This window comes from Scyliorhinus torazame, chromosome 1, assembly GCF_047496885.1.
Source record: "Scyliorhinus torazame isolate Kashiwa2021f chromosome 1, sScyTor2.1, whole genome shotgun sequence".
NCBI lineage: Eukaryota > Metazoa > Chordata > Chondrichthyes > Carcharhiniformes > Scyliorhinidae > Scyliorhinus > Scyliorhinus torazame.
In genome coordinates, this window is record NC_092707.1 from 260,026,119 (window position 1) to 260,047,972 (window position 21,854).

The 21,854-nt window shown below is 49.2% G+C and overlaps 2 protein-coding genes across 7 annotated transcripts in view; one reads left to right on the forward strand and one right to left on the reverse strand.

Moving 5' to 3' along the window:
- The window catches only part of urb2 (URB2 ribosome biogenesis homolog), a 32,871-nt gene extending 18,952 nt beyond the window's left edge, over positions 1 to 13,919 (reverse strand). For 3 of the 6 annotated variants that reach the window (XM_072505436.1, XM_072505392.1, XM_072505400.1), the window contains exons 1-4: positions 13,851 to 13,919; positions 9,218 to 9,346; positions 8,035 to 8,211; positions 1,358 to 4,706 (exon numbers count right to left, since the gene is read on the reverse strand). In XM_072505436.1, coding sequence (XP_072361537.1) covers positions 1,358 to 4,706; positions 8,035 to 8,211; positions 9,218 to 9,346; positions 13,851 to 13,901 — 3,706 coding nt within the window. In that variant the 5' untranslated portion in view covers positions 13,902 to 13,919. Of the gene's footprint in view, positions 1 to 1,357; positions 4,707 to 8,034; positions 8,212 to 9,217; positions 9,347 to 12,792; positions 13,099 to 13,850 lie in introns of those variants that run through there. The other 3 variants (XM_072505428.1, XM_072505418.1, XM_072505410.1) reach the window with 3 other exon arrangements.
- Positions 13,096 to 21,854, forward strand: part of taf5l (TAF5-like RNA polymerase II, p300/CBP-associated factor (PCAF)-associated factor) — a 28,389-nt gene continuing 19,630 nt past the window's right edge. The window contains exons 1-2 of the mRNA XM_072505447.1: positions 13,096 to 13,234; positions 15,017 to 15,161. Coding sequence (XP_072361548.1) covers positions 15,020 to 15,161 — 142 coding nt within the window. The 5' untranslated portion in view covers positions 13,096 to 13,234; positions 15,017 to 15,019. The remainder of the gene's footprint in view (positions 13,235 to 15,016; positions 15,162 to 21,854) is intronic.

Genomic DNA, 21,854 nt, shown 5'->3' on the forward strand with positions numbered 1-21,854 from the left:
TGGCTACTGATTCCCCCTCCCTGTCAACTGTCGGAGGCTGATCCATCTGTTCACAACCTTAATGCTGTATCTGACCCCAAGATGAGCTTTGCTGACATATCTCTGCCATGCTAAGACCGCCTATTTCCACCTCAGTAACATCGGCCGACTCAAAACCAATCTTGGCTCATCTGCTGCTGAACCCATTATTGCTGAACTAGATTGCCTCTGGACGTGGCTTTTTAAAAATTCTTTCATGGCATGTGGGCGTCGCTGGCTGCATTTATTGCCCATCCCTGAAGGCATTTAAGAGTCAACCACATTGCTGTGGATCTGGAGTCACATGTTGGCCAGACCAGGTTAGGACACAGATTTCCTTCCCTAAGGGACATTTGTGAACCAGATGGGTTTTTACAACAATCAACAATGGTTTCACCTTTAGGCTTTTAATTCCAGATTTGTTTTGAATTAAAACTTCACCATCTGCCATGGTGGGATTCGAACCCGGGTCCCCAAAGCAGTACTCTGGTTGTCTGGATTACTAGTCCAGTGACAATACCACTACACCACTGCCTCCCCACGAGGTTATTCCAACACACTCCTGGCTGGACTCTCACATGCTTCCCTTATAAATTTGAGGTCGTCCAAACCTCTGCTGCTCGTGCTCTAACTTGCACATCATTCCTGTACTCGCTGTCCCACACCTGCTCCCGGTTAAGAAAAAAACACCTCGATTTCGAAATTCTCCTCTTTGATTTCAAAACCCTCTTGGGCCTGTCCCCTTTCCCATCTCTGTAATGGCCAGCCCGATCAGAGATCTCTGGGCTCCTCCAATTCCAGCACTTGGAGCACCCCTGATTTCCATCCCTCCATCATCGGCGGCTGTGCCTTCAGCCTCTACAGCCCTGAACTCTGGAATTTCCTCCAGAAACCTCTCCACCTGTCTTTTTGAAAAAGACAATTCCAAGTAAGGGGCAACTTAGTGTGGCCAATCCACCTAACCTGCATATCTTTGGGTTGTGAGGGTGAGATCCACGCAGACACGGGGAGAATGTGCAAACTCCACACGGACAGTGTCCCAGAGCCGGAATCAAATCCGGGTCCTTGGCGCCGTGAGGCAGCAGTGGCAATCAGTGCCCCTCGCCACCTGTCTTAAGACACTGCCGAAAACCCACCTCTTTGACCAAGCTTTTGCTTGGCTGTCCCAATTATCTCCTGAGGTGGCTCGGCATCACATTTTCTTTGATTGGACTCCTTTAAAACGCCTGGGGGGGGGGGGTGTCATTTTATGTTAAAGGTGTTATGTAAATACTAGTTGTTGTTGTTATCATTGTTTATATTTGCATGCTTTAAATTAGGGATCAGATGAGTTGTTTACCTGCGAGCAGGGCCTTTACAGCGCAGAGTATAGAGATGACTTCAGCCCCAGGATCACAATCAGACCAAAGCTCTGAAGCTGAATAGAACAGCTGTAAATATTCAAGTTCCTTTCGGAGTAATTCCAGGTCATCAGTGGGAGAGGCGAGCTGGCGAAGGACCTGAAGACATGTCCTCCGGTACAAGTCATGGTGTTGCAGCCCCTGCACATCTCGGCTCCCTCCCTCACTGGCCGCACCATCCTTCACCCCTCTCAGGCACAGCTCCACTTCCAGGAGGCCAGCGACACAGGACACAGTGAGGATTGGTTCGAACCTTCCACCCCTGTCGAAACAGGACTGAAGCACAGGACCCAAGAGTCCAGTGAGTTGGGCAAGCAGGGAGTGTTCAGCAGTGCTCGTGTGCCTGGCCTTCTCAGAGCGCTGCAGAGTATTCACGATGATCCGGCTCAATGTTGACAAGGCGACACTTAACAGCTGCTCAGCCACCGGCTTCCACTCTCCTTCCACCTTTGAAGACAACCAGGCGTTCGAGAGGAAAGCAACAAACTGCTCCAAGTTCAGGCACATACTTTGCTTCCTTTCAATGATGGTCTGGATGAAATTGGTCAGAAACCTCTGGATGGTGCCAAGAAATTCTGGCCAGGCCGGATACCCTTCACAGCCGACCAACTCGTCGCTCACATGGAACAAAGGAGCCATCAGCCTCTCCAGGATATCGCCAGCATGTGCCAATTTAAAGACCACATTCGCGTTGGCCCCGGTCTGCAGGATGGTGAGGAGGGTGTAGCACTTGCTCAGTGCCTGCAGACACTTGAAGGCTTTGGTCTTCTCCGAGCTGGGTTTGACGGCAGTGACCAGGGACACGAGCAAAAGAAAGCAATGGAGGTGATCGGTGCATGACAGGCTGTCCAGCCTCAACGCAGAGAGAATGTCCAATGATCGCAGCAGGAGATCCAACTGCTGCTCAGAAAGGGTGCAAAATGAGGGGCTTTTTACTGACAGGATGTCTTGGGCAACAAGAAGTGAGCTCCCTTGAGATGGCATATGGTGAGAGACCAGCAACTCGGAAATGCTGCCCTTCTGGTTACCACCGCCTTGACTGGCATCGCTACTGTCTCCTAATTGTTCTAGTAAACTTGTGGGCACGCTGAGCACTGGGATAGATATCAAGCGCTTCACCCTCTCCAGCAGTGCACGTAAAATGGCTCGGTGCAAGGGCTGCATTTCTGGAAGAAGTGTGCTCTTGAGCAAACTCTCGCACATTGTTGGAATAGAAAGTGAGTTTTCTGTGTCCTGGCCCACCTCCTGAGTCTCTCTCAGTAATAGATTGGTCATCACTACATCCGCTAAGTAGGTGAGCTCTTCATCGGGGAGATGGGGTACCAGAAGGACAAGGTTTGACGTGACCAGATGCCAGTGTGCGACGGCAAATGTTTCATTGTTTATTGTGCCGATCCCTCCGTCCCATCCTCGGGCCTCCCCTGCACCTTTAACGGCAGGTTTTCCGGACTGCACGATGAACACCGCGGCGATTCTCAGCGCCGTCGCCGCTGTTTCAGCCTGTGCCCCGGGCTGAAGCATGATCCTTTTCATCTTCTGGATCGCGAGCAGCTGGAGGCAGTGGCGACTCAACTCGTTGCTCCGTCCCGAGACCTCTGCTATCAGCCTCCTGTCAGCCCAGCTCACCCGAGGAAGACAACAATGAAGATTCCACTCTTCCGACTCAGCCTCGCCTGCTTCGCTTCCAGGCGAGACGTATGTGCCGCAGTTCACCTTCAACATGTGATCGACTTCCACCCAGGTGTAGCTGAGAATCAGCCCCGAGCTCACGGCTCTCTCAGCCCACAAGGAAGAGTCTTTGCAATCAGGATCTTTGGCCGTGTGAAAGAGTGGCATCACCACCACCCGCGCCATTTTATCCATTAGAAGCTGCGTGCGCAGAATTACTGCCGCTGGCGTTTTGCTATCGAGACTCTTCATATTAAAAAGAACAGAGTTCAGTAGAGTGCTCATCGTGAGAACTTTCAGCGCCATGTCCGGGTTCCCAGCTAGATCCATAATCAAGACGTCCTGGCTCTTCAAGATAAGGTCCCAGATATCCAGCACTTGACTGGCTGGTACTTCCAATAGACATTCACAGAGCTGCTTGGTAAGGCCGGTGAATAGGATGGGTTGCCTCAACTCATCGGCAGCCGGACGAGAAATAACTGCCAACACCTCCTCAAACAGTCTCGGCAACTGCCGCAGTTTGGTGTAAGTCTCGAGCAGCGTGGTCAGCAGTGCTTCCTGGGCTCTTCTGACCCGCGAGTCAGTGACGTTGGCATCAATCCACGCCAACGACACCAGGTCATCTAGGTTCGGCTCCACAATCATATGGTTTAAAAGGACCAACGTCTTCAGGCACCTAAACCAGGCCGGTGTGGCCGGCCAGGGATCAGTGAGCAACATTTCTGCCACTTTGCTGTAGAAGCTGAACTGCACGCCCCCGCACCGGATTTTATCCACTGCGATGTTGTAAATGTTACTGCTCGCGACCAAGTTCAATAGCTGGTCCAGTGCTAGTAACCCAGGACTGCAGTCCGCAGGTACCCCAGTCACGCCACCCTTTAGCCGCGGGAATCCCAACGAGTCAAACAATCTGGTGAAGAAGTGGAAGCCAAGCAGGTGATTCCCGTCCCGGCAGTAGGACTCGAGGGCGAGTCTGTAAAGCAGCGGGACCGACCCTGCCACAACAGTGGAGTGCAGGTCCTGACCGAAGAACTCAGCTTCAGTTAACTTTAGGAGCAGCGTTTCGACGGGGGCCTCCATGGCCTTCGAAAAGCTCGTCTTCCGTTGCGGCGATCTGTCACTTTGCAGGAGTTCCCCTCTGTAAGAGTTCAAGAAATCGGCGTGGAACAGGCCGCTATGAAGGGCCACTTGGATTTTATTACATATCTCTTTGCTGAGATGCTGTCGCACGGTACCATCGTCCTCGCTCTTCCAGCACCTCGAGGACAGTAGATGCCTCAGGAGGAGACAGGGTTGGAGCAGAGAGCCGCAGATCTGTAGGAAGACCCGGGACTGGTTGTGCTGTTGCCGCTGAACGACGAGGTACTGATTGAAAGCCAACAGGAGGACATCGAAGAGCTGCGTGGAGCGCAAGGCCACTGGGGATTTCAACCTGCCGCAGAGAAGCAGGGTAAGTTTACAGAGGAGATCCACCAGCAGCTCCCACTTGCTGGTATAAATGACGGAAAAGGTGGGAGTCGTGAGGATGCCTTGACAACAACTCAGCACCACGGTGAGGCTTGACACATAGTCATTGAGCGGCACTTTGCCAGAATGTTCCCAGATCCTGTCATTTATAATCTGAAATGAAAGTTTTAAAAGAGGCATTGGCAATAATTCTGACACAGATTTAGACTTTGTGCATTGAATACGAAAGGAGTATTTCTCAAATTAAAGTTCATAAACATGTTTTAAAATACAAAGTTACAACAGAGAAAAAGACCATTTGGCCCAATTGTTTGTGTTTTTAGGCCCGGCACAAGCCGTCTCCTTCCCAACTTCATTTCACCCAATCAATATATCCTATCCCATTCTTCCTCACGTATTTTTCCAGCTTCCCTATCAACGCTTCTACGCTATTTACCTCAACTACACCTGTGGTAGCAAGTTCCTGTCTCTGGGAAAAGATGTTTCTCTTGAATTGTTTTTTGGATTTATTGGTAACTATCTTCTATCCATGGCCACGAGTTTTGGACTCCACCACAAACCCTTCATAAGTTTAAACACCTCTAACAGACGATGGTGGATGTGATGCTGAAGTGAGAAGGATTGAGGTAGCCAGAAGTAATTTTGTGAAGATGAAGGATGTGTCAGCAACGAGAAAACTCAAGCTTCTAACAAGGGAAAAACCCATAAGGATCCGACATTCGATCAGATCCCTGGATAAAGATCCGTAGAAGGAAACAGAGGCCTCTGAAATGTACACGCTATGCTTAAAATTCCACACCCAGATCATAAGACCAATGAAGAGGTGCTTGAAATTACCACAGCAAAGTGAATTCTAAAAAGTGGCATCCAGAAAAGAAACTGTGGGTATTCCAGCCATTTGAAAAACTACAGTAATCTCTCCTAGAGGGAAACGTGGAGAGCAGCAGAGAGGAGGGTCAGCCTAGGCGTAGTTAGGTTACGGACGTCACAGGCGGCAGAGTGGTTAACAATGTTGCCTCACGGCGCCGAGGACCTGGGTTCGAACCCGTCCCTGGGCCACTGTTCATGTGGAGTTTGCACATTCTTCCCGTGTCTGCAATGGTGTCACACCCACAACCCAAAACGATGTGCAGAGTGGGTGAATTGGCCACGCTAAATTGGCCCTTGATTGGAAAAAAAAATTGGGTACTCTAAATTTATTTTAAAAAAAGATGATGGATGACACGGAGTGGTTGCAGATGAGCTGCGGCGGATGTGTGAGGATTGCCTGAGACAGACAAGTAGGACATTCCCTGGGCAGCAGATCTCCAGGTAGGAATAGGTACAAGCCGTAGCAACAGAAGTGTCAGGTCACTCCACAGCTTTCTCTGTTCCAGACTGCTCAATCTCATAAAAGTTTTAAAGGATGTTCGCAATCGGTGCCACTTGCAGGCATTAAATTTGCTTTACATTAACATTTTGCTAACATTACATGTTTTTTTGAACCCACGGCAGTCCTGCAGGGCCTATGTGTGATCAGGGTCTGTGAGGTGCTGACGGAGATATCGCCTCATCAGAAGAACACCCACCTTTTCCTGCCACACCCACAGGACTTGCTTTGAGGCACTGTAACGGGAGGAGGCCATTCAGCCCTTTAAGCCTGTGCCACATGTCTCAGTTTAAGGTGTTTAAACAAAATTTCTCAATCGACTAGGCATTGATCTTTGTCACCTTGGTTCAGTGATTGATTCTTACTACTGAGTCAGAAGGTTGTGGGTTCAGGTCCTGCCACAGAGACTGCTGCACATAATCTAGGCTGACATTCCAATGTAGTATCAAGGGAATGCTGCACTGTCTTTCAGATGAACCCATCTGCCTCTCAAGTGGATGTAGATGATCCTATGGCAATATTTCGGAAAGGGTTAGGGGGGCTTTCCCCAGGGTCCTGGTCAATATTTATTCCCCAACTAACAAACAGATTATCTGGTCATTATTACATTGCTATTTGTGAGAGCTTGCTGTGTGTAAACTAACTTCTGTATTTCCTACATTACAACGGTGACTATAAAAGTACCTTGGTGGCTGTAAAGTGCTTTGGGACATCCTGAGGTTTTAAAAGGTGCTACACAAATGTAAGTTCCATCTTGCATGTCCTTCTAGCTCGATAGTACTGTAGATAGTTGAAGGAAATTTTGAAAGGGCAGCATGGTGGCACAGTGACTAGCACTGCTGCCTCACAGTGCCAGGGACTTGGGTTCAATTCCGACCTTGGGTGGCTGTGTGGAGTTTGCATTCTCCCCTTGTCTGCATGGGTGTCCTCCGGGTGCTCCGGCTTCCTCCCACAGTCCAAAGATGTGAACGTTAGGTGGATTGGCAATGCTAAATTGCCCCTGAGGGGTTTTGGGTATAGGGGTAGGGGATTGGGCCTGGGTAGGGTTCTCTTTAAGAAGGTCGGAGCAGATTCGATGGGTCGAATGGCCTCCTTCTGCACTGTAGGAATTTAATGAAATTTCTAAAGTAAAAAATCAAAACCACAAAATGGGGCATGTGAGACGGCACGGTAACTAAATGGTTTGCACTGCTGCCTCACGGTGCCAAGGACCCGGGTTCAATCCCGGGTCACTGTCCGTGTGGAGTTTGCACATTCTCCCCGTGTCTGCGTGGATCTCACCCCCACAACCCTAAACTATGTGCAGGGTAGGTGAATTGGCTATGCTAAATTGTCCCTTAATTGGAAAACAAAGAATTGGGTACTCTAAATTTATGGGGAAAAAAGGGAATGGGGGATGTAAGTTTGAAGGCCGATAAGCCTCTTCAATGTGTCAAATTATCCACAGTGTAAACGGCAGCTCTGCTGCTATAGTCGGTGAACTCTGGATCAGCACCAAGATTTGGGCAATTCTGAGCCTGGCATTTACATTCCAGCTTCCCTGGGACCAAGGCTAAATTTAATTAATCTCTTAAAGGAAATGGTGGAAAATCATTTGGGGACAGAGAGGCTACAGAAGGTGGAGTCCTTCAAATAATTCTAACATTAGAGGTATCTGATGTCCACTTCCGTCTAAACTGGAAGAACTCCGCTAATTTCTGCTAATAACCGCATTCCGTTGACCAAGATGACGCCGGAGCGAGGCGAGTTCTTGCAAGCTGTGCCCAGCATACTCTCTAATTCTATCTTTTACTCTCATTCTATGTTTCTAAAACTTCATTCTCTAACAATGTTCTAATTCAATTACTTACAGATTTAGCGCCCTACTGCCATCAGACTTTTGAATGGACCTACCTTATATTAAGTTGATCTTTTCTCTACACCTTGCTATAACTGTAACATTATATTCTGCAGTCTCCCTCCTTCCCTATGTACGGTCTGCATTGTTTGTACACCATGCAAGAAACAATACTTTTCACTGTATACTAATACATGTGACAATAATAAATCAAATCAAATCGAGGCGGTTGCAAATACAGCCGGTTTCTGTCACTGTACTTTGAGTCATTTCACCTGTGCAATCGTGGCGCGAATAGTGATGATCTTCCTCTTTGCGATCAACTTCTGCAGATTCTTGCTGTGAAGAATATCATCCAGGTAAATCCACAACCCCTCCACAATCTCATCTCCGAACTGTAGCTTCTTGCTGTAATATGCAGTCAACGCGTGACTCGTCCAATCCACTAAAACCTTAGTATGGGGGAGAAAAGGAGTGGATTACGATCTTAAAAATTCCTACCACTGCACCAAATTCGGATGATTCAGAGGATATGTTAAAAGTGGCAGGATGAAATTGCATGCAAGATACAATATTTTTCAACATATTAAAGATCGGTTTTTACAGCTCTTTTAACACTTTTGTTCACCGTTTAACTCTGGAAGGAGGGAAAAGAGATTTGAATTGATACTCAGCTGACAAAGGGACATTTTTTTTCTTTATTCTTTAATGGGATGTGGGCATTGCTGGCAAAGCCAACATTTTTTGTTGCCCATCCCTAATTGCCCTTGGAAGGAGTGACTTGCTCGGCCATTTCGGGGGGCAAGTTAGGAGTCAACCACATTGCTGTGGGCCTGAAGTCACATGTAGGCCAGGCCAGGTAAGGACGGCAGATTTCCGACCCGAAAAGAGACATCAGTAAACCAGATAAGGTTTTTTACAACAATCAATGGTAATTTCACCATTGCTGTAACTAGTTTTAGGTTCCAAATTTATTAACTTGAATTATTCATTGAATTTAAATTCCAGTATGGTAGGATTTGAACCCCTGCCCCAGTGTGTTACCTAGACTTATGGTTTCCTATTCCAATGACATGACCACTTTGTTGTCGTCTCCCCACATACCCATCATGCCACTAATAGAATGCAGTTCAGTCTGACTAGAAGGTAAGGCTGCGTCTGAACTCACGTTCTATGATCAGTGACCAACGACTCCCAAACAGCATTTACACTCACTTATGGCTATGTGATTTTATTTTCAAAAGTGCCCAGCAGTTTAAAAATATTTTGCTGACTGGCAAACAAGAAAGGAAAGGCCATTACACCCTCTCTTACATCCAAGAATTTACAATTGGGGAGACCATTACATGGTGGTAACGTCACTGGACAGGCAAACCAGAGGCCTAGGGATTTGGAAACAAGGATGAGGATTTTCAAAGCAAATTACAACAAAGATGAGAAGGTTTACCAAATACACACCTGTTCCTTGTTGGGGAGAAAACACTGGTGTGAAATCCAAGCAAATCGAGCCAGCTTCAGTTTGTCTGCCCACGGGGCCTTTGCACTTTTTAGTTTTTGATGAATTCCAGAATAAATTGCAGCCATGATCTGAAATCAAGGGAACGACATTTTAACAGAATTAATGTAGAGAGAGAGAGAGAGGACTCTGTACGGTTCAACATGAATTATTGCACCAATGTCCATTTTGCCTACGGTTACACAAGCCCCCCCTCCAAGACCCTGTGTGCAAAGTTTAGGCTGACAGTCCTGAGGGAGCGCTGCAGCTTTTCAAGGCACCTCTTTAAGGACAATTAGAGATGGGCAATAAACACTGGCCTTGCCAGCGATGTTCACAATCCGTGCTCTCTTTCAGATGAGATGTTAAACAAGGCCCTATTTGCCCTTTTCGGTGAAACTTTCAATGACTGGTGTACAAGAACATCCAGCTCTCGTTGCCCACTTCCCTCTCTCAGTCTATAGCCATTCAGTTAATAATCTGCTTTCTTAGATAACCTCACATTGATCCATATTTGAATGAGGAATTTCTCCCTGGTCTCCTTGCCATTATTTATTTTTAGGTACAGTGTCACAAACTCCAATATACAAAAATCCCACCCCTATATAGTGTGCGGCACGGTGGCATAGTGGTCAGTGGTTAGCACTGCTGCCTCACAGCTCCAGGGACCAGGGTTCAATTCCGACCTTGGGTGATTGTCTGTGGAGTTTCTCCCCGTGTCTGTGTGTGTTTCCTCCGAGTGCTCTGGTTTTCTCCCACAGTACAAAGATGTGCAGGTTAGGTGGATTGGCCATGTCCAAAAAGTTAGATGGGGTACTGGGTTATGGGGATAGGGTGGAGGGGGTGCTTAAGTAGGGTGCTCTTTCCAATGGCCTGTGCAGACTCAATGGGCCGAATGGCCTCCTTCTGCACTGTAGATTCTATGTCGTGTCCTGTATCAATGTAGTTAGAAACATAGAAAATAGGAGTAGGCCGCTATTCGTCTCCTCGAGCCTGCACCGCCATTCATTATGATCATGACTGATCATCCAACTCAGTAATCTGTACCTGCTTTCCCCCCATATCCTTTGATCCCTCTAGCCCCAAGAGCTACATTTAACTCTTTCTTGAAAACATACAGGGCAGGATTTAACTAAACGGAAGTGAGAGCGTTTAGACATGTGTTTCCCAGCGCAAAGAAACACAACACTATAAAACAGCACCCGGGTTAGATAGGGGGCCTCAACGGGGAACACTGAAAATCCTTCCTGCATCTACCCTGTCTAGTCCTGTTAGAATTTTATAGTTTTCTATGAGAGCACCTCTAGTTCTTCTAAACGCCCGCAAGTATAATCCTAAACGACTCAATCTCTCCTCATACGTCAGTCCTGCCATCCTAGGAATCAGTCTGGTAACCCTTCGCTGTACTCCCACTAGAGCAAGAACATCCTTCTTCAGATAAGGAGACCAAAACTGCACACAATATTCCAAGTGTGGCCTCAGCAAGGCCCTGTATAATTGCAGCAAGACATCCCTGTCCTCTCGTTATGAAGGCCAATTTGCCATTTGCCTTCTTTACCACCTGCTTCATCTGCATGTTTACTTTCAATGACTGGTGTACAAGAACATCCAGCTCTTGTTGCACACTTCCCTCTCTCAATCTATAGCCATTCGTTAATAATCTGCTTACTTAGATAACCTCACATTGATCCATTATACTGCATCAGCCATGCATTTATCCACTCACTAGCTTGTCCAAAACACACTGAAGTATCTCTGCATCCTCCTCAAAGTTCACTCTCCAAATCAGCTTTGTGTTGTCAGAAAATTTGGAAATATGGCAACAATCGATGACAGATTCATGGTCACCATTACTGGGTCCAGCTCTATATTCCAGATTTATTAATTGAATTTAAATTCCAACAGCTGTCGTTGTGGGATTTGAACCTTAGCTCCCAGAGTATTAGCCTGGGCCTCCAGGTTACTAGTCCAGTGACATTACCATGACATCACCATATTATCACAGTATATGGTGTCCTATCTACATGGATAGATGATCCCAAAGATCTGGTGTCCTATAAACCTATATAATCACATTGTGCCAATACACTTAAACATAGGGTATGTCCCATAGCCAGCGTGTTTCCCGGAGCTCACAGCGCCAAGAAACTCATGGCTATACACCGGCACTCGTTTTGAATAAGGGGCCTCAGCGGGGAACGCGCGGTCAAGGCCGCACATAGCCTTGTTTTCTACACCAAGGAATTCCGCTTGCCGGAACTCCTCGGTATAGCAAGAGATGCAATGCCATTTTCAAATGTCTTCCTGATCTTCGAAGCCCCTGAAGCAATCCCTGACCCCGCAGTCCCAACGCACAAAGGGAGGGTCCCCTGCACACCCCGCATTCCCCCCCCCCCCCCCAACAGCTGCGCAGAGCACCATGGCCAGATCGCACCCGCACAAGCAATGCCACCTCGGCACCTTGGCAGTGCTAGGCTGGCACCCAAGTGGCACTGCCAGGGTGCCAGCCTGGCACCAGCAGTGTTAAGTACTACCCTGCCCAAAGGATATGCACCTGGGAACCTGGTCCAATCCCCTGGGAGACACAGAAACAGTAAAGTGACCTTTGCATCACCGAGATCCCCACATATATAGTAATAGCGCCCTGATTCATCTGGTAGCTTAACAGCAGACATGCAAGTTAACAGAATGTCCAATACCCCATATAGACAATTAGTGTCCCAGATACCCAGTCCAAAGATGTGCAGGTTAGGTGGATTGGCTATGCTAAATTGAAAATGAATGAAATTGCCCCTTAGTGTCCAAAAGGTTCGGTGGGAATGCTGGATTGCGGGAATGGGGTGGAAGCATGGGCTTAAGTGGGGTGCTCTCTCTAAGGGCTGGTGCAGACTTGATGGGCCGAATGGCCTCCTTCTGCACTGTAGAGATCCTATCCCCTTATGTAAGTCAATAGCGTCCAATACCGCTACACATGGTTAGTGTCCCAGACCCCATATGTATTAACATATTGTCCAATACCCTTATACATATCATTATACAGAGTCTCAGACCCCCTAAAGGAACAGTGACCTTTGAGTTACCCAGATCCCCATATATATTTAGTAACAGTGCTCTGTACCCTCTATGTAGTTTAACACAGTGTCCAATGTTTAAAGAATATTTTTGCACCTACACTGTCTCTTTTTTCCCTTTGGGGAATAATGGGAGAAGTGATGGAAGCATTCCCGATCGGATTAGCAGCTCGTTGAACTGAGTTAATGCTCCTTTTCTGGTTAACAAGTCCTGGTGTTGGACTCGAAGGTGGAACTTCTGATCCAAGGGAAGGGACACGACCACTGCGCCACAAGGACTCCAACGATGTCCAATATTCCTACATGTATGGTTATACAATGTATCAGACCCCTACATATATCTAGCAACACAGTGTCCCATGTAAGTTAATAGTGTCCAATATCCCATATAGACAGTAAGTGTCCGAGAATCTCCCCCCATGTAATTTAGTGTTCAATTGCCCTATACGGTATCTCAGATCCCCTACCTATATCCAGGAAGTGTTCCACAGCTGCCATCCACATGTAACTGAACAGTATTCAATGCCCCTTATAATCAGTATCCCAGACTCCCCTATATAAGTTAACAATGCTCAATACTTTTTACATATATTATAGTGTTTCAGACCTCTATAAGTATGGTTATGCAGAGTTCCCAAACCCCTATATATACAATTAAACAGGGTCCCTGCTCCGATGTATAGTTACATACAGACTCCAGCTCTCCAGGTTCAGCCTCTGCTCCACCACGTGCTGTCCCGCTGTGACCCCTCACCCCTCACCTCTCACCCAGCCAATCAACATGAAGCCGAGCGGAGGCGCCAAAGAGGCCCCGAGCCCGGGCCTGAAGCCGAGGCCAGCCTGAGCCGCGGGGCCGCTTCCCCCGACCATAGATTTCTCTCTGCTGTGTGAGCGAGCGGCCGTCATGCAGTAAGTTCCCCGACTCGAGGGCGCTTGAGAGGAATCGGCCGGTGCCGAGGCTTCGGGCCTATAGGATCCCGGCCGCAACTTCATATAACCCTGGATACCCCCCCCCCCCCCAAACAGCCCGGGTAATCATCCCCCCCCCTTCCCCAACAACCCGGGAACCGCCCCCCCCAAAAAAAAAAACCCAGGTAAATCCCACAACCCGGGACCCCCCCCCCCCCAAACAGTCCGGGTAATCATTCCCCCTCCCTTCCAATAACAACCCGGGAACCCCCCCCCCCCCTTCCCCGGGAACCCCCCCCCTAACAACCAGGATAACACCCTCCCCCCCCCCCCCCCCGAACAGCCCGGGTAATCCCCCAACAACCCGGGTACCCCCCCCCCCCAAACCACCCAGGTAACCCCCCCCCCCAAACAACCCAGGTAAATCCCACAACCCAGGTAACCCACCCACCCCAAACCCAGGTAACCCCCCAAACCCAGGTAAACCCCCCCCCCAACAACCCAGGTAACCCACCCACCCCAAACCCAGGTAACCCCCCAAACCCAGGTTAAACCCCCCCCCCCCCACAACCCAGGTAACCCACCCCTCTCTGTCAATCTGCGTTGACCCACCAACCTGGGTTGAACCGCCCTGCCTCTCCGCAAAGCCGGGTTGACTCGTCCCCATCCTCTCTGCCAAGCCAGGTTGACCTACCCCCTCTGCGCTAACTGGATTGACCCGCCCCCTGTCTGCCAAGCCGGATTGATCCGCCCCCTGTCTGCCAAGCCGGATTGACCCAACCCCCCTCTCCGCCAAGCTGGATTGACCCGACCCCATCTCTCCACCAAGCCGGATTGACCTGCCCCCCCCTCTCCGCCGAGCTGAATTGACCTGCCCCCCCTCTCTGCCAAGTCATGTTGACCGCCCCCACATCTGCCAAGCCGGGTTGACCTACCCACATTCTCCGCCAAGCTGGGTTGACCTGCCCACATTCTCTGCCAAGGTGGATTGACCTGCCTCCCCCTCTGCCAAGGCGGATTGACCCGCCTCCCCTCTCTGCCAAGCCAGTTGACCCGCCCACATTCTCCGCCAAGCCGGGTTCACCCTCCCACATTCTCCGCCAAGCCGGGTTGATCCGTTCCACTCCCACCCCCTCTGCCAAGCCGGGTTGACACGCCCCCCCCCCCCCCCCTGCCAACCTGGCTTGACCCCACCCCCAAAAGGCTTGACCCCCACCAAACCCATGTTAATCCCCCTCCCCCAGTTCGGGTTAACCCCCCCACCCTCAACCTGGGGTAACCGCCCCCAACCAGGCCTCAGCAAAATCTGGAGTTGAATGGTTAATCTTTGCCATGTTTGTTCAACTACGAGTAAGTGGAATAGAGGGCTGTATCTAGGTGAATGGCCATGGTGAGAGGGGGAACTAGGGCTTCAAATGAAAAGGTGAGGCTGCAGTTCAGCACTTGGGTGACGAAGAAATGGTACTGATCATTTTATTTTTTAAAAAAATTTTAAATAAATTTTTCCCAATTAAGGGGCAGTTTAGTGTGACCAATCCACCTAAAATGCACATCTTTGGGTTGTGGGGGTAAGACCCACGCAAACACGGGAAGAATGTGCAAACTCCACACGGACAGTGACCCAGAGCCGGGGTCGAACCTGGGACCTCGGCGCCGTGAGGCAGCAGGGCTAACCCACTGCGCCACCGTGCTGCCCTAAATGTTATTGGTAATAGTGGCCTAGAAAGTGTAACTGTGGTGTACTGCCCTTCATGTTGATTTTTGTTTCCTTGTAACAATTAGACCATGAAGCGAGTGCGTACAGAACAGATTCAGACTGCAGTGGCTCAGTACCTCCGAAGAAGACAATATGTCGACTCCGATGGAGCCATGAAGCAAGGACCCAAGTTCTCTCAGACTGCAGAGGAAATGGCAACTAATTTAACAGGTATAGCAAAGACCAAGCTGAGCTATGATGTGAATGGTTGCATTTTATTTTGTGGACTAGTCCAGTGACAATACTACTGCACCAACACCACCAGCTGTTGTACCCTAGTTTTATCGAATTCGGGTGTGTGTGGGGTAACTGAGGGTCAGCACACATGGGTTCCGGCTGTTAGATCAGCTGCGTGAGAGAGGCATTGTAATTCAGAATGAGTAACAAAAGTGTTGGATGTACCACTGCCACAATTTTGAAATTTGGGAATACAGTGCATTAAAGCATGAATAATTTGGGTGCCCTTTCCATATTGATGGCATTCACTGTTCTAGGTTACTAATTCTAGGTTCTGAGGGCGGCATAGTGCTTGGTACTGCTGCCTCACCCCGCCAGGCACCTGGGCTCAATTCTGACCTTGGGTGACTGTTTGTGTGAAGTTTGTTCCCTCTCCTTCCCCCCCTGCCCTGTTTGTGTGGGTTTCCTCCAGGTGCTTCTGTTTCTTCCCACAGTCCAAAGATGTTCAAGTTAGGTGGATTGCCTCTTAGTGTCTAGAGATGTTCAGGTTGGGTAACAGGTATAGGGCAGGATGGATGGGGGAGTGAACATGGGTAGGGTGCTCATTTGGATGGCCAGTGGTGACGCAATGGGCCGAATGGCCGCCTTCTGCACTGCAGGGGTCCTATGATTCCATGTGCCAGCCTTATATCGAGAAACTTCAAATTCTGATAACCGGTCTGTCCCAGTTCACTTACAACTTTCAAAATCCCAACTGCCCAGCCTTTTCTGCAGCTACTGATTTGCTCAATCCTCATCTTATTAAAGCTGATACTCTCATTCAACCTGGTATACTCCACTCCCTTCAGTCCAGGAGATGCAGATTTGAACAGAAATAGTGGGCAACTGATTTATAGTGGGCAACTGATTTATAGTGCCCACTGTTTCAGGATCGTCCTGGAATGCAAAGAAAATCCCAGGTGTCTTTCCACCTCTTAATCCTCTCTACCCTCGCTCCTCCAACAACAGGCAGAAGAAGCTTATGGACTTTCTTGTTATGAAGATTGAGTTTCCCTACTACCTTCCAAACCTCCTAAGATTCACCCCTGCCACAGCCCTGATGGTGCATTTTTCTCTACTTCTTCTTCTATCTCCCCTTCAAGACCATCTTGTCCATGAGACCCATCACTTGCTCCCGCAACCTTATTCCGAATCTCTTTATTTCCATCAAAATGCTGACCACTCAATTGTCCTTTTTATGTTCCAATTATTTGTTTCTTTTCCTTTCTTGGCATGTGGCGTTGTTGGCAAGGCCAGAATTTGTTGCCCATTCTTAATTGCCCTTGAAATGAATAGCTTGTTGGATCATTTCAGAGGGCGGTTAGAGTCAACCACTTTATTGGGGTCTGAAGTCACATCTAGGCCAGGCCTGGTAAGGATGGCAGATTTCCTTCTCCAAAGGACATTAATAAACCAGATGGTTTACAACAATCAATGATTTTTGTCATGGTCACCATTACTGATACTAGCTTTATAATTCCAGATTTATTAATTGAATTAAAATTTCATCAGCTACTGTTGTGGTATTTAAATCCATGTCCCCAGAGCATTAGCCAGACTCTCTGCATCATTAGTCCAGTGACATTACCACTACATCATGTCTTAATGCTGATATTGTTAATAGTTCTTTCCTCATCTTCTTCAATCTCCCATCCCGCAAAGAAAATCCGACCTCTCTCCTTGTAAACCACCGCTTCATTTCCAAAGTCCCTTTTCTCTTCAATGTCCTTGAGCAGATCTTTCTCAGTGCCACTTTTGAATTTCAGTTTCCATTTCTTTACCATAATAAAAGACTACTCAAAGTCACAAATAATATCCTATGTGACAGTGACAAGGGTAAACTGCCCCTCTTTGTCCTTCTCGGCATGACTACAGCCTTTAACCACACCATCCTCCTCCACTGTCGTCCAGCTGGCTGGAATTGCACTCACACTAATGAATCGATTACAGTGGCTTCTCTTCATCGCCACCACCACTTTGTTCCCTCTGGTGTCCCCCATGGATCAATCAATGCTTGGTCTCCTCCTATTTTCTGCTGCCCACATGTATACTGACAACACTCACCTTCACTTCAGCACCCCTCTTCGCTGTCTCCAAATTGTCAGACTGCTTGTCTGGCAAGTAGTACTGGATGATCAGAAATTGCAGCTCAACTAAATATTTTTATTTTTTTAAATTTAGAGTACCCAATTCATTTTTCCAATTAAGGGCAATTTAGCATGGCCATCAACCTGCACATCTTTTTGGGTTGTGGGGGCGAAACCTACGCAAACACAGGGAGAATGTGCAAACTCCACACAGACAGTGACCCAGAGCCGGGATCGAACCTGGGACCTCGGCGCAGTGAGGCAGCAATGCTAACCACTGCGCCACCATGCTGCCCCAGCTCAACTAAATATTGGGAGGACCAAAGTCATTGTCTTCATCTGCTGCAGAAACCCTCATTCATGCCTTTTTAAAATCTCTAGCCATGATATTTCAAATGCACTCCTAGTTGGCTTCACATGTTCTACCTTCCATAACTTGAGGTCATCCAAAGCTCTGCTGTCTGTATCCGAACTCGCACCATGTCCCATTTATCTATTAACTTGTGTTCGCTAGCCTCTGCTGACTTCTGCTTAAATAAGCCCTTGTTCTTAAAATTTTCACCCTTGTTTTCGGATTCCTTTATGGCCTCACCACGCTATCTGCAATCTCCTCCAGCCCTGCAACCCTCTGCGATCTCTGCAGCTCTGGCCTCTTGAGTGACCCGATTTTAATTAACTCCACTTTCGACAGCAGTTTCTTCAGCTGCCAAGACCTTAACCTCCCAAATTCCTCTCCCAAGACCTCTGACTATCTTCCTCTCTTTCCCTCTTTAAAATCCTCCTCAAAACTCAGCGACTTTGACTGAGCCTCGGACCACCTGCCTTTATGTATGGCCTGGCTTTGAATTCTGTTTGCTGACTCATCAGTGAAGTGTCTGGATCGTTTTACCACATTAACATTACTGTATTAATGCAAGTTGGTGCAATGTTTATAAATATCTAATTTCGACTTCCGGTGGCGACTATGAGGGAGTAGGTTGCACATTTGGTGGCTCGTGCTCTGGCTAGAGATTCGGACCTTTCCCCCCGACTTTTTTTGAGCTTTTAAGCGCTGGACTTGAAGAAGCAGTGAACCAAGTGTCTGTGGTGTATATATTGGTTTATGGAACAGAGAGCCCAAAGAGATCGAAAGGGAAGAAACAAAATGACATGCTCGAGCTGGGTGTTGGCTGCAGCAGCGGACAAGATGGCCGGTGTCCAGACCCCTGAGGCTTCGGCCCAACCATCAACGGAGGAGCTGATGCAGGTCATCCGGGAAGGCCTCGCCAGATAGAAATGGGGATGTCTGGACCCGATTTAAGGAAATGGTGGAGAAGATGGAGCGGAGGCTAGATGCCCAGGACTGGACGATCCAGAAACTGGAGAAGGTGCTAGCTGAACAGGAAGAATACCAGACGGCTGTGGAGATGGGGGTGAGGATGCTGAGGGACCGGCAAAAAGGCTGCTGGAACAGGTAGAGGATTTGGAGAACAGGTCCCGTAGGCAGAACCTAAGGATTGTTGGCCTCCCAGAGGGGCTGATGCTGATGCCAGGGAGTTTGTGGCGAACATGTTCCAGAAGCTACTGGGAGATGGGGTTTTCCCCCGACCGTTAGAGGTGGATCGGTCGTACAGAGCGCTGGCGAGAAAGCTGCGGCAGGGAGACCCCCCCTCGGGCGATGGTGGTCAGGTTCCACATGTACCTGGATAAGGAGCGTGTTCTCCAGTGGGCCAAGCGCACGGGGAGCAGTAAGTGGGACAACAGCATTTTGCGGGTGTACCAAGATTTAAGCGTGGAGGTGGCCAAGAGGAGGGCAGGCTTTAATCAAGTCAAGTCGATCCTGTTCAAGAAGCAGGTTAAGTTCGGACTGTTGTATCCGGCGCGACTTTGGGTTACGCATGAGGACCAACATCATTACTTTGAGTCGACCGAGGACGCTATGGAGTTTGCCAGGAGGAAAGGACTGGTGCCAACTTGAGAACACTCTGCTCTGAGACTGAGTAACTGTTTTTCTTGTTCGTTTTAAATGCTGTTTGCACTGATTTATTCGTTCGTTCGTTTTCGTTCTTGGCTTTTTCTCTTCGATAACTGTGTTTCGTTTAAGAAGGGGAAAGTAGTTATTCGATTTTGGTGGGTTTCCTGTGTTGTGAGGTGGATGGTGGTGGGGATTTTTGACGTTGTATTATTTTGAGTAGTATTACTTTGATCAGTATTATGGCGAGAGTTTGGCTTTGTTTTTCTTTACACTGACTTTGGTTGGCGTCTGTTTCTTAAAGTGGGCGGTTGTCGGGGCTGGGTTAATGAGGGCGATGGCTTCGATGGGCGGGGGGAGGGCAGGTAGGCAACGATAGGTGGGAGACATGCTGGCGCTGGAGCCGTGGGCCACCGGGCTAGCTGGGTGAGCTAGTCTGCGGGAGCACAGTGGGGGGGTATATACAATCAGATTAGGGATGGGGTTAGGTTACAGAGTGTTGTTGCTAGAGGGGGAGGAGGAGAGTTGTTCAGCTGACGAGGGAGGGATTTGATTTTAGAAGCGGAGAAGAGGTCGGGTTGGGCGCTGCCAGGAGGCGTTACCACAGAGGCGTGGGGCAGGGGCTGGCCCAGGAGAGGGGATGGCTGACCGACATGGGGGGGGGGGGGTGCGGTGTCTCTTCTTCAACCCCCCCCCCCCCAAACTAGGCTGGTCACGTGGAACGTTAGAGGGCTAAATGGGCCGGTGAAGAGGGCAAATGTGTTCGCGCATGTTGGGGCTCTAAAGGTGGACGTGATAATGTTGCAGGAGACTCACCTGAAGGTAGGGGACCAGATTAGGTTGAGGAAGAGCTGGGTTAGTCAGGTATTCCACTCGGGGCTAGATACTAAGACCAGAGGGGTCGCGATTCTAGTGAACAAGCAGGTGAAGTTTGAGGTAGGGAGTATTGTTTTGGACGGGGGAGGTCGCTACGTTATGGTTAGCGGTAAGCTGGAAGGGAGGAAGGTGGTCCTGGTCAATATGTATGCGCCAAACTGGGATGATGCGGAATTCATAAAGAGGGTGCTGGGGAAGATACCCGACCTGGATTCCCACAAGCTGGTTATGGGAGGGGACTTCAATACAGTTATTGATCCAGGCCTGGACCGGTCATGCTCAAAAACGGGCAGAGTGTCAGCAATGGGAAAAGAGCTGAGGGAGTTCATGGAGCAGATTGGGGGGGGGGTCTACTGACGGGGGTGGTGGATGCGCAGTATTCGGCAATCGCCATTTCCGACCATGCCCCGCATTGGGTCGAGCTACAGGTGAGTGAAGAGAGCTTCCAGCGCCCGCAGTGCAGGCTGGATGTGGGACTGCTGGCGGACGAAGGAGTGTGCGAGAGGGTGAGGAAGTGTATACAAAACTACCTGCAGGTCAACGATACGGGGGAAGTCTCAGCAGCGGTGGTGTGGGAGGCGCTCAAGGCAGTGGTGAGAGGGGAGCTGATTTCAATCCGGACTCTCAGAGACAAGACGGACAGGGCAGAAACGGACCGACTGTAAGCGGAGATCCTGCAGATTGACAGGAGGTATGCGGGGACCCCGAGTGCGGAGCTTTTGAGGGAACGGAGGAGGCTGCAGGCGGAGTTTGGGGTGGTGTCCATGGGTAAGGCAGCTCAGAAAGGCGAGAGGTGCGGTATATGAACATGGGGAGAAAGCCAGCAGGATGCTGGCTCAGCAGCTCAGAAAGAGGGAGACGGCTAGGGCAATAGGTAAAGTGGTGGGTGGAGGCGGTAACGTGGTCGGTGATGCGGCGGGTGTGAACAGGGCTTTCAAGGACTTTTATAGCAGACTCTATAGCTCAGAGCCCCCCGCAGGGCCGGAGGGGATGAGATGCTTCTTAGACGGCCTGACATTCCCAAAAGTAGGTAGGGAGCTAGTAGAAGGGCTGGGCGCCCCGATCGGAGCTGAGGAGATATTTGAGGGCTTAAAGGCCATGCAGTCAGGTAAAGCCCCGGGGCCGGATGGGTACCCGGTAGAATTTTATAAAAAGTTCTCCGGGATATTGGGGCTGCTGCTGGTCAGGGTTTTTAATGAGACGAGGGACAGAGGGGTGCTGCCCCAGACGATGTCGCAGGCTACCATCTCCTTGATTTTTAAATGGGACAAGAACCCGGAGTCGTGTGGGTCTTATAGGCCGATCTCCCTTCTTAACGTGGATGCTAAACTGCTGGCAAAGCTTTTGGCCACTAGGATTGAGGACTGTGTGCCGAGTGTTATTAGGGAGGATCAAACAGGGTTTGTTAAATGTAGGCAACTGGGGGCGAATATAAGAAGATTGCTCAATGTGATCATGATGGCCCCAGAGGGAATGGAAGTGGAGGTAATGGTGGCAATGGGCGCAGACAAGGCGTTTGACTGGGTAGAGTGGGAGTACTTATGGGAGGTGCTGGAATGGTTTGGATTTGGGGTAGGTTTCATTGACTGTGTCAGGCTGCTATATCAGGCCCTGGAGGCGAGTGTGAGGACAAACAGGGCGACTTCTGACTATTTTAGACTGCACCGCGGGACGAGACAGGTGTTCCCCCTTTCCCCACTGCTGTTTGCACTAGCTATAGAGCCGCTGGCAATT